The following is a 13,248-nucleotide window of genomic DNA, read 5'->3' as shown; positions in this document are numbered from 1 at the left end:
TATAATTTGGACTAAATCAGTTTCCTGACCTCATCTGACTAATATTGAATTTATTACTACTGAAGTCTATTTTTGAGGCTCAATTTCTTGGTAATGCTGAGACTGGAGACGTTTCCAGGCCGGAGTCACTTCCACAAGGAGCCGGGGCCTTTGCCTGATGCCCGGAGGCAACTTAAAGTACCAGTATACCTCAGATATTAATGGATTTACTGGGATTACAGAGCTAACGCCAGATTTTTCTCCACAAATCCGACAAACGGATGCAACGAGGGGAGAAGCCGAACCTGAGTCCGTGCACGGCTCTCCGTCTGCGATGAGGAGCGAGAACAGGGAATTACAATTCTCAGCGTCTCCTTGCTGTCTCTCTCAGACTGTGGACAGGCAGCAGAGTTGATAGCAGCAGGGTTTGGGCAGAGAGCGACTCGGGGAAAGCCTGAAGCACGCACTTCAAACCAGGCCGGGGCTGCACTTTGAATTAAAGACGGAGCCAGCAAAGCGCCAGGAGAAAAGAACAAAACAAAAAGGAGGTGAAGAGCTTCTGATCTGATCTCGCTGCAGTTTGAAGATGGAAGTTTGAAATAAAATATCAACTTCTGATGGCATCTTAATTAGACCTTCTCTGCATGTTCATCAATAATCCGTGTTCAACACCGTATCACTGTAAATCCCCCAAGTCGTCTGATTCACATGCACACAATGAACATGAATATTGACCGTAGAAAATGGAAATGCTAATACAAGACTCCCTTAAGCACAGAGCTGGTTCTGTGCGGCAGCGTGTGCATACGCAATGATGCAAATGTGTCGTCCCCGGCGTTCTGCAGACAATCGGCAAACAAGAAGCATCACAGGCGCTGGGAAGACGACGCAAAGAGCAAAGCCGAGGAACGGAAAAAAAGATGAGAAACGAAGATAAGAAAAGAGATTAAAATCAGAGGAGGACGACGTGATGGAAACAGTTTAGATGAATCAAGGAATCAGTGACACTGCAAATGAGTTCAGAGCGAACATCTTCCAGATAAAGACAATCAAGATAAAAGAGGAAAGGTTCAGAGGCGTCGTCGGGCTCAGAGCAGAGAGAGAGAGAGGGGGTTGTTCTCACAGCCTAATTATCAACAATTATCTGTTTCAAATTGCTTTGCTGTCAGTCTGATACGTCCACAATCAAGATCAACATCACAACAGATGATTATACAGTAGAGGCTCATCATCATCATCTCCGCACTCGATCCCCTTCCGAGGTCGAGTCGCCTCCTGCGCCGATAACGAGCTTTTCAGCTGCTAATGGAAATAAACAGCCCATTAGGTGGAAATGACTGGAGCGGCTGGTTGTGTGCAGGGAACGTGCAGGTCAAAGGAAACAGCGACTGCACCAGGGTTTGAGGCTTTGATTGTTCTTTTAGCTTTTTAAACTTTTGTCTGTTCAGAATGAGGCTGACGGGGGAAGTGGTTCGTTCTGCTTGTAGTCGATCGTAAAGACACTTGATCAGAGATATTTGAATGTATCCTGTGGGGAACATGAACGTCTGTGCTAAACTCTCCTGGTGCTCAACATCATAAATGTACAGATATTCAAATCAGAAGAGAAAACCATCAACCTGCAAGTAGCGCTAGAGGAGAAGTCACAGAGTTGAACCTCTGGGGACCACGAATGAAAAGTTCCTGGCCGATTATTGCATATTTTGATCAGATATTTGCGGCTGGACTCTTTGTAGTTATTGGATCCAAGCTGCTCGTGTGGCTAAAATGTCTTAGCAGCGTCTTAAAACATGCTTGGATTCCAGGTTTAATTATTTTACTTTGAAATAGAAACCTTTCCAACTATGTGCGTCACATTTTTAGAATAGAATTAGAATTAGAACCCTGAGACTATAGCAGAATAGATAGTCGTGATTTATTGTTATGCGCAGTAAAAGCGTAGGAAGTGGAGACGTGTCGTCCATCTTGTGTTCAGTCGATGAGTAAAACACAAATACTCACACCCCAATACACAACACTACTCATGTCAGGGACTGAAAATGCCATCAAACATTTTAAATGTCTTTCACGACTTAGACGTTAACTATTGGATCAGAAAAGAGTTTAATTTCAGGCTTGAATTAATTCGAATAGCGTTAGTTCCGGTTCCTCTTTTTTCTCCTGCAGCTCCATCTGCACGCCTTCAGATTTCATGTGGAGGAGAACTACGTGTCCACTCATCTGTGCCATGATTACGTGGCTCTTCATCGCTCGGATTCCATCCCGTCGACTCCTGCAAGTGAACCAAGTACTTTATGGAAATGTCTCAGGGTCCGGCATTAAGCTGCTCGCGCCTCAGTGGGCATCAGACTTCAAGTCCCAGTCGACCTGATTCTCCTCCGTTAACTCTCACACAGGCAGAGGAGCCGCTTCAGAGGTTAGAGCTCGTCAGAAACTCCGTCCAGTTCACTTCACCTCATTTTGTCTAATTACAATCAAAGCAGTGGCTCTTTAAAGTTAAAAGAAGCTCACATTAGACACACAGGTGAATCCCTTTGATGAGCTGTGATTAGGTTTTTATACCTTTCTATGATTCTGAACTCAATATAAAATCTGAATCTTCTGAATATATAAATCAAGTTCATTTAAATCCTTCATCTAATCTGTTTATTTCTAACTTCGGGTAAAAGCAACTCAAACTCAAAGCTTTAATCTTCTGCATTAGTATAGAAACAGAAAAGTTTTGAAGCTAATTTATTATTCTCAAGTTGTCGGTGAAAACGAGATGAGCATCAGAAGAAGAAACTGTGATTTATACACGTGATCTTCAAAGAAGTGGCTGATCTGGTGGTGGAGTAGTTCAAAGAGTTTTCCTGAAGTTGACCTTTTACCTCCACCGAGGAAGTTACGCTGTTTGTGTGTCTGTCAGCAGGATTACACAAAAACTACCAACACGATTATATTGAAACTCATCGGAGGGCTGAAGAAGTCAAAAACTGTGAGAAAGTTTTGTTCTTTGACAAGTTTGTGGATCATTGTAAAAGAAATTAATAAATAATAAAATAAATAAACCAGATAGACTTGTAGGAATGATATCGATGAGTGTTGCCTTTGGGCGGAGGGATACGCTCTTTACGTTTGTCGGTCAGCAGGATGACTCAAAAACTAGAGAACCAATTTCCAGTAAGCGTGGAGCGGACGGGTCTTGACCCAACAAAGAACCAGGAGTAGGATAAACAGGTGGATTGAAGTTTGTTCTTTCTCTTTCTTTAATCCGGCGAGATAAGTCTCTGCAGCCTTGGAGGACGTATCTCTGCTCTGCTCTTTCCAAAGAAGCCGTAACCGTGAGAAACCAGAAGCAGGACTTTGTGTTACTTCTGCACAGGATCACATTTTAAAGCGTCGCCCTGAAATTGTCTCTATTTCTCCATATTTCACTTTGATGAATCTTTCCATTTACTGTCCCTGGATCATTTTGTCTCTCTTCTTCGGTCTTGTCTTTTCTGAAAAGTTTATCTGCCCCCCTGCCTCTGGGGCTGTGCACTGCCAGGCTGCTCCTGTGTGATGGAAAGGGGTCAGACGTCCCCTCACTCCACAGAAGTTGGTGCAGTTTAGTTGGTGGAGTGCTCAGCGTGTTGTTGTGGGGCTGCGAGTGTCATCCATCCAGCAGCTGGGAACATTCATTTCTCTCAGCAAAGTCGAGTTCTCCCTCAGTGTCCTGAAGATATAAAAAAAAAAAAAAAGAAACCTTCTAGATCTGTGCAGCTCTGACAGATTACAGCCCACCACTGTCTCTCCCCACTAAATCAATCTGCCGCTCGCAGACACTCGGCTCAATAGAAGCAGCTTCCACGTGGATTCTGCTGATGAACAAAAAAAAAAAAGAAGCTGTGCACGACTGACAGACGTGTCTTATATGAGACACATCACAGCCTCACCACAGATTCATATCCCCCCCCCGCCCGCCCTTCTCACATCTCCGCTTCACTCAAACTCAGAAAACTAGAGCAAACATCTGGTAACAGCCCGACGTTCAATTTTCCTCAAAGAACGCTGACAGACGAGCGACGTGCTTCACCGTGATCGATAAGAGTTTAGGGACAGAAAGTACTTTTACTCTCTGATTACTTACACGAGCGGTGGAGCCGAACTGAAGCTGGAAAACGTATAAGATGGTTTTATTTTAAGTGTACAAGTTACTTTGATTACACATTAAAACACACAAAAAACACACATATTTCCTGTAAATCGACAGGCGACAATCTCGTGTCTTCGTCTCGAGGGTTTTTGTTTCTCTGTCAAATCATCAGTCGGCTCAAGATTCAAATTTAGAACTTCTTTATTGCTTTTTATCCGCCTGACATCTGCATGTTTATCTGACATGATTGTTTCATATGAGATATTTTAGTTAGAAACACAAACAGCCGAGGAGACTTTCAGACTTTCCGCCCCTGGGACAGATGAACCTGCTTTTTTAATATCTCTCTCGTATGATTATTTTTCAAACATGTTTAATGGTGTCACTGTAGAAATCTGACTTGTGATGGGGTTTTTTAAAGCTACACCCGATTCTGATGTTAAATATCTCTGGTCTTAAACTATCATCCAAGAAGAGAAACATCCCCAAACACATTATGTGTCCGTTTCAACTCAAACTAAACTCAAGAGGCGGCAGCTAGCTTCTGTGCTAACGCTGCTTCATGTCCACTGAATGTGTGAACAGCCTTTTGCCAACTCTGTCCCTTCAACAACTTTACAAGGCCGTAATATGTAAAAACACATTTGTGATATCCAGCTTCTCGGGGAGTTCTGGCCCCAAGTGGCAGAAAAACACCGATCGATGCAGCTTCATAAATCTATTTTAGGTGCGATACCCTGATTGTGGCCTCAATGTTAAACCGCCTCCGAGGGTAAACACGTGATCACCTCCTGTAACTGTGAGCCACCACCTCTGCTGTGCACAGCTGCCTAACTGCAGTGGTTGTGGGGCAGAGATGGATGGGTGATCTGCTGACTTCATTTATTATTCAGTCCTCGGCTTGTGTCTGAAGAGGGGACAACAGGACGGGGGACGGGGGGGGAGAGAAAAGGCCTCGGTTACTAATGAGGGTTTATCACAATGGTACAAGCTTCCTCATGCATCTTTCATACAAAGGCCCCGCACAAGTACACAAACACAGGAGGCTGCGTGATGCATTGGTGCGTGCACCGGCATTAATGACTTGTGTCACACGGCCACGAGACCTTGAGCCTCTGCAGGGCAGCGCAGGATCTAACGCTGGAGCGGAGCAACAGAACATCCTGTCAACGGGTCCGGAGACGTGATATAAATCATCCACTGTGGAACCACCGGATTCACAGGTTATAAAAATCTATTCACATTTGTCACTGTAAACTGGTTTTAATACTCGGAAAACAAGAAAAAAAACTCAGACAATAAAAAATATATCTTAAGATAGAAATACAGAATTAAAAACAAAGTATTTACATGATACAGAGTTATTCAGCGTTCGGTGTCTGTAGCTACTCGCAGGTTCTTCGTCAGGGAAGTTAAGGCAGAACAGACGCACCTTTATACAAACTTCTTTCTGTGTGGAGTGAATCTACGTGTTCCTCACCTACAGAGTTTCTGACAGTTTTCATGTCGGTGAGAACGATGTCTCTGTAGCTTCTCTCCAGTCGCTCCATGAACTCCAGGTAGTTGCTGAACTTGAAGCCCCGAATCGGCTCCTCCTGCAGTGGGAGAAGGAAAGGTCAACACCGGACCAAATAAAAAGGAGCTTTCCACAGATATTTTTATTTATTTTTCACACATAAAAGGTCAGTTTTCACACTCGGGCTCTGTGGTGCAGTTGTATAATGTCATCTGTGGCTCCAGAGGTGTGAGAAAATAACCTCTAACCCCCGTTTGAAGGTTACGACAGTGGAGTGCTGTACAAAAGGAGTTTGAAAGATCTACTGTGGAAGAGAGGGTGTAACCAAAAAGATGGCACACGTGGCATTAAGGGAAAAAAGGATTATCTTGACATTCTTTATCACGTGGTGACATAGGGGAATTCCCAGAGTGACCTTCTAAATGTATTCTATACTTAGTGCCCTTAAACACGGTGTTAAAAAAGTAGCATCCACTGAATACACCCCCCTTCACCTTCTTCTCTTTATCGTCTATTTGACTCTAACCACAAAATGAACATCGTGCTGTATTGAAGAAGACGTGCAAGTAGAAATTGAGACCGTACAGAAATCTTATAAACTACAGCTTGTCTGTCGCACAGGGAGTCGTGAGCAAGTGAAGGAGTGATTTCAGTCCGTGTCTCCCGTGTGCGTCTCTAATTTAAGGGAGTGCGATACCAAAGTGCCGTAGTACCACTTTACAAAGTACTTTCTGTACTTCCAGTCGCCTTGTTGGTACTTTTAAAGAACAGATTGTTGCTGCAACTTTCATCAGCAACTTTCAAAAAGCTCCTGTTATCACAGCTGGGAGGAAAGTGAACTCCGTGTCCCGAGATGTGTCGACAGGAGTTTGCACACATCAGTGTTTGAGCTGTCGAGGAAGAAGAAGGTGGCGTTCGCTCTTATCGTTCACTTTGTTAGGAGGTGTGAATAATTCAATATCACCCTTTTCATTATAGTATTTTGCATTCAATCTATTTCAAAGTCACGGAAAATCTAATTAAATCTCTGCGATCGAACGCCAGTAAACAACGTCCTTGTTTAGCATTTCGGCTAATGAAGGTTTACGTGTCGGGGAAAAGCGGAACGATCCAGAATTGTAGATATATGATATATCTTATCTTAACTGTGTGAGAGACGCGCATCAGACCAGACCAAAATACTTTATTTGTTTCATTTGCTCGGTTCAGATTTTAATTTCAGCTGCAATAATTGCTTCCCGAGCGCCTGAGCATCTGTCGAGACAGCATCCGACCTCGTGGGCAAATGATAAACACCGCAGCAGAGCAAACAACTGTGATCGGTGTGCATTATGCTGCGAGTGGCAAAATCAATTAGCAGCCTGAGAAACGATGCACGCAGAGGACACTGTGATTCATTCAGAACAACAACAACAACAACAACACCAACACACCACGATTTCACCGACTGTAGTTCTCCAGACCGGGGCCTTAAAAAGAACACACCCTGGTTTAATGACTCCTGCAACTTGTCAGCACTCCCCTCATTTTCTTTCATCACTTTGCAGAGTGTGTGTGTGTGTGTGTGTGTGTGTTTGTGGGGGGGGGAATCTAATTTCAGCAGGTAAATAACTCCGACAAGGACACGGTGCGACGAGAACACTGTCAATACTTTGAGTGCAATTTAAACACGCGACACTTTCTGCTGCTCGGGGTCTCTCGTCCACAGTAACACCAGCAGACATGAGTTTACCCCGGTGCAGCCTCACGGAGCTGCAGAGTTCACTGAAGGGTTTTAATAAACTGAGCTGAGAGTCACACTAACCTCGTCTTCTTCAAGGGGACATGATGAAGGACACTTAGGTTTCTGTTTTTGTGAGCTGCAGTCATGGACAGTTGGAGGAAAGTGAAGTGTTTTCTGAACATTGGAGCATTTAAACCTTCAAGTAATAACAGAGATTGACATGATGAACCTGAGAAAAGTGAGTCTCTTTTTAGAAAGGACACAGACTAAAAGAGTTGTGAACCATGAACTGTATTTACTGTTTCTTCCAGAGTTATAAACAAGTAAGATCCTTAATAGAGGGGAATCTGTACAACTTGTGTTCAATCAAAAAGGGATTTTTCCTGTTCAGATTTGTGTCGAGTGCACAGACAAGCAATAGATTTAGAGAAATATTGTTTTAAATTATTATTTAAAGGTTGTAAATAGAGTGTGGATCATTCAGAGCGGAGCCCCTAATGTCAGGCAACAATAACTTACGACAAAAAACACACTTTATTTGACAAAAATCATCTTTTAATTCTTATTTCATGATATTATAAATTACAGGTTTGCCGAGTGACACTTGTTTGATCTACTGCCGTTAATAAAGTCTGGGTTTATCGTCAACATGAACCAGTGACATAACTCTGAAGCTATTAAATCCATATTGTATTTATGTAACACTCTTCCTCTATGTGAACACATAGGAACTACACACAAAGCCTCCCACTGGACGCTAGGTGGACTTTCAGATTCTTTATGTAAGATTAATCCTGAAGAATCATCCAAACTAAAGTTACTTTGCCCGGTCGTTTATCGCACCAGCTGCTGACGCGGTGGAAACCATGAAGGAGACGGAAGATAATATAAATCACTTGGGAGACGATTCTTGGTCTGTTATCTTCTCCGGGAGAATTAACGGGTGAGAGAGACAGAAGAGAACATTTTGTGGAGGGATGAGACATGATAAGACCTTTTTTTTGTCTTTAGCATTGGCGGAGTTATGGGGCGACATAAAAACGAGAAGTACTTTATTATTGCTGTTACTTAGTAAAACTGTGGTGTACTGTATGTTCCAAATTAGTAATATAAAAACTAACATTTAAAAGTAGAGTATGAGGGTTTCACAAACATAAAGACATATAAGTATCAGCGTTAAAGTTTGCAGATATGTGCTCATGCTTATGTTCTTAATTCAAGCTCTATATATTTGGTTGTATGTGTGTTTTCTTAGTATTTGTATTTATAGTTATTTATATTTAAGTTTATGGTTGAATTGTGAAATATCTAATATTTTTGACTATGTCATAATTTGCCCCAAAAGTCAGGCTCTAGTTAAAAGGCACTTTTTCTCACAGAAACACAAAAAATTAAGTTTTATTATTTCGCTGTGTGTTTTCTTTTAACCTCCTGTCGACATTCAACCCCTCGGTTTTTCTGACAACTTCTATCTCACCACTTAAGCCTCACTCCTCTTAAACTGTCTTCAGACTCAGAGCGATTGTCATTTTGCCTTTTCAAATTTTAATTTAGATGAAATATAGATAAACCCCCCCTTGTGAGACAGGATCCATGTCGAGGGGTGAGAGAGAGTGTGTGTGTGTGTGTGTGTGTGTGTGTGTGTGTGTGTGTGTGTGTGTGAATGTTTAAAAACCCCTCTAATACCACATCTGTCTGATTAAAACACTTCATTGTTCCCACACAGAGACACAGCGAGAGGACGATGAGGTCGTCAGACACAAAAACTGGCGTGTCTAAAACTTTTAACAGTTCATCTCAGGACGAGGCTGGTGCAAGTTCCTCTCTCACAGACACACACAGACACACACAGACACACACAGACACACACACACACACACACACACACGCACACAAACACACTCTGTCTCACAGCTGTCTCAAGCTGCAGTATCTGATGCTACGGCTCATTAGAAGAACTTCCTCAGATAAAGCCTCAATAACTGATCTTTTATTCACAGAAGCTGTCAGTGGTGGCTCGTGGCGATGTTAATACCAGAGCTATCAGGCGGAGACAAGACAGTCTGAGATGCTTAATGAGTAATGACGACGAGGGCTTCATGTCAGGCCGCGTCTCACTCACAATCCTGGCGTTTTAATGCTGCCTGGGACATCAGCAACAGTCGACATCTATCAGACTTTGACTTTAGACCTTTCGTGAAATCCTTGGGGCCACTCGGCGCTTCAGCTTTCACCCGATTCACCGAGCAAAACTTATTTCAGGGAGACGTATACTTCTATACTTCTAGAAACAGGCTTATTTTCTGTTTTTGGGTGGTGCAATACACACCATAGGGGGGAGGTTGTGCGGACAAATTCAAAAAGTAGATTTTTTATTCATAAAGGATGTGAATCATGGATGACTGACGAATATAAAAGAGTTTTACAGCAGCGACTGCTGAACTCTTCACATATAAAAATGTAGATGTTTGAGCCGTAGCCCAAATAACAAAGTGTAGCTGCAGAGGAGATGGTTCAGGATAAGAGGCCATTCAGAGGTAGCATCTGATGAAACGTGGATGAAAGCCGCATCACTTTCACTGCTGACCTGCGCTCGCTGCATTTAGATTTCTCTTTGTGCTGCAGACAAAACACGTCACCAGTCAAGTTGTAAATGTTAAACTGAGGTGAATGTATTGAGAAGTTTGACTGCTGTTAACATGGTGGAGGAGCTGCATTCAATTTGTTTCTTTTTTAGCAGTTCCTAAGGTTTTCTGGGCCTTTCATTAAAAATCATTTATGCATCTGCACATTGTCCCCATTTACAGCGACAAATCACAATTTTTGAGATTGAAGGTTTACTTTTGGATGTATAAGGATGTTCTGTTTAATAAAACCTGCTGACGTCTCACCTTGAGGAAGATCTGCAGCTCCTGGCACTGTGTGTGCCGCAGAATCTCCGGCTGCAGGTGTTTGAAAATGGCGACGCACAGGTAAACCTGGTAGTCGGGACCCATCACCACACAGGTGGAGACGTAGTGGCAGATTTCTGTCCAGTCCAGATAGTTCCAGAAACACTGCGTCAGCCAGTGGAGGCACATCTGTGGAAAGAAGGATGAAAATGTTTTATACTCAAACTTCTCTGTGGCCGAGTCTCAATAAGTTACATCTAATACAGGGCAAAGAAATGATGACTCAGAATAATCCGAGAGTTTTTTGTTCAGTCATCACATTTCTAATAGTGTCTTCCTGACATCTTGCATATTTAACAAGCATAAATACACATTTACATCTTTTTAATATGTAGGAAGTGATGCTCTGGTTTGTTGCTTCTAAACTTTCTCTGTCTCACTCCTCAGTATAATCGATGTTGCAGCACTGCTGTGTAGTTTCCTCTTTTTTTTTGTCGTGTTCATAAAACGATTGCATCTGCAGCTTCGGCAACTTGTGCGTCGCCCGTGTATTCAGAAAGACAAATGAAATGCATCATTAAAAATTCATCGCAAGTCAACTGGCAGTAAATATAGGAATTTCAATACATTCACGAGTGAATTTCACGCTTCAGAGACACAAGTCGGACCAGAAAAGTCGACCCGGTGCGTTAAGATAGTCGAGCAGGGGAAGGAACTGAGCAGACAGATACAGACTCGGTGGACACGCACACAGACACACACACAGACACACACACAGACACACACACACACACACACACACACACACACACACACACACACACACACACACACACACACAGACACACACACACACACACACACACACACACAGACACACACAGAGGCTGGGATGCAGTGGATGCCGCCGGTTGCCAGTTTTTAAATTGTATATTTCACGGAGAACCAATTAGATGTAGGATTTTAAAGAAAACCCTCCTCGCCTCATTAGCAGCGTTCTGTTAATCGTCAGGCGTCGTTCACATGGAAACATGATGTAACACAGCTTGTTTTACAGAGTGAACTTCATGTCAAGTTTTACTTATGTATACATTTCCACATTAAAGTTTTATGGACAAGACTGAGTCGCTAATAACGCTGCCAGATAAAAGAATGGTTCAATTACAATAACACTGGTGATGCTCTGTTCTCCTTTAAGAGTGTGTCTGAGGTTCACGATTTATTTACTCAATCTGCCGACTCTGCCTCGTCAGCTTCTCTGAAACAATCTCTCTGGAAACACGTTGGAATAAGTCACATTGGCTAAGTTTGGGGTGAGATTCGGGCAAACAGGCAGGTTCGGTCACCGTTTTTTCTACCTTCGGGGAACATGCACGTGGGTAAATGTTCATGGACGGTTCTCAGTTGCTGTTGAAATATATTTAGACTGGTCAAAAGTGTGTGTGTGGGGGGGGGGGCAACAAATTAGCCCCAAATTAAAGCCGTGCTGGTAGAAAGTGTAGTAAACAGACAACGTGGTGAAAGTTGCTCCGGAGTGAAAAGCCTCAGAGGGAAGCAGCATCAGTTCACTGGTCGGTGGAATCTTCTCTGGTTTTGGCAGAACTCCGCTGTTCCTGATGATGATGATGATTTCACCACAATCTGCAGCTTTGAATCTGATGGAGCTCCTCCTTCAGATTCTGCTTTCCAATCACTCAACAGACAACACACAGTGCGCACGCTGGGTTTTAACTAATTGTCATGGAAATAATTAGCCACTGTGTTGACTAATGACACACGTCTGCTCAAACGTACAAACGAGCAGCACTTAGGCACCATAAACATATTAGATTATCCCCACCCCACCCCCCCCACCCCGCCTCGGCTCGACTATTATGAAAATACCAACATCTTAATTTGTGTGCTGTATTAAAAACAGGGAACGACTGGATCCGTGCCGCCCGTCGGTTTGAAACCCTCGGGCAGAAACACGAGGCACCACACTGTACTCTCTGTGACTTTAAATCCCCCCCGAGGTGTTTTTCTAAGTGCAGCTCTTTTTCTGAATGTGCTTCTCTCTGTTGTTGTTGTTGTTGTTGTCCCTGCGAGTTAAAGCTCAGCGGCCAAAAGGTGAGGGCGACTGTGTTTTCTTCACTTCGTCTTCATTCTGCTATAAACAGGCTTTAGAGCTGTGACTAATCTGAGCGGGTCGGGTCACAGCAGCCAGAGAATCTGCCTCTGTGAGCGAAACACGGAATAATCTCAGACATAATTCAATGCTGATATTCAGAAGCTTTCAGTTTAATATTATTGTCATGTGATCATGTATGTTCCTCCAAATACAAATTATAATGTTCATATTTAAGTTTCTGTTTTTAATTTCTGTTTTGTTGGAATTTGACATTCACATTTTTTGAATAATTTATAGTTTTACATTCAGTTGACTTACTGTATTCCAACATGTATCGATACAGACAAATGTTTTAATGTCATTCATGTCTTGACGCCATATTCCAATGCCCTGTGCAACTATTAACACCATGGCAACAAGTATTCATACTTTAACCTGCACTTCATAGTACAAACATAAAGATTTATAGAATAAACGATAGAGGGCCAACAAAGCCAACAAATAGCAGAGTAATCAGGAATTCAAATCGTCATTCACATCCCTCCGCTCATTCATTGGGTGAATTCTAATTAACTCTTTGAATCAGTGGATGAAAACCTGTGACTGTTCAGTGACATGAAGTATTTCTGAAGCTCAGTGTGGAGAACGAGGACCACAAATATATAAAATAAAAGCGTTTTTCCTATTCAAGACCCGAGCTGCACACAGGATTGTTCCCGTGCTTCAGATTATGTATCCTTCCTGTCACACGCCCTCCTATTGTCAGAGAGTCTGACTGTCTCGGATGTTTGAACATCTGGTGAATAATGCTCCATTTTTCCACTGCTGCTTTGTGAGACTTTCAAAAACCTCAGAATAGATTTTTCTTTCTTCCCCCGACTGAAGAAGACCAGGTGCCGATTATCGCCTTGA

At 42.7% G+C, this 13,248-nt stretch overlaps 1 protein-coding gene across 2 annotated transcripts in view; it reads right to left on the bottom strand.

Moving 5' to 3' along the window:
* Positions 1-2,063: 2,063 nt before the first annotated feature.
* tbc1d32 (TBC1 domain family, member 32) overlaps positions 2,064-13,248 on the bottom strand; it is a 51,979-nt gene continuing 40,794 nt past the window's right edge. The window contains exons 34-36 of one of the 2 annotated variants that reach the window (XM_035144326.2): positions 10,227-10,415; positions 5,577-5,691; positions 2,064-3,676 (exon numbers count right to left, since the gene is read on the bottom strand). In XM_035144326.2, coding sequence (XP_035000217.2) covers positions 3,669-3,676; positions 5,577-5,691; positions 10,227-10,415 — 312 coding nt within the window. In that variant the 3' untranslated portion in view covers positions 2,064-3,668. Of the gene's footprint in view, positions 3,677-4,228; positions 5,692-10,226; positions 10,416-13,248 lie in introns of those variants that run through there. The other variant, XM_047338147.1, reaches the window with a different exon arrangement.

This window comes from Hippoglossus stenolepis, chromosome 20, assembly GCF_022539355.2.
Source record: "Hippoglossus stenolepis isolate QCI-W04-F060 chromosome 20, HSTE1.2, whole genome shotgun sequence".
In the NCBI taxonomy this organism is placed as follows: domain Eukaryota; kingdom Metazoa; phylum Chordata; class Actinopteri; order Pleuronectiformes; family Pleuronectidae; genus Hippoglossus; species Hippoglossus stenolepis.
This window is presented reverse-complemented; position numbering and strand designations above follow the sequence as displayed.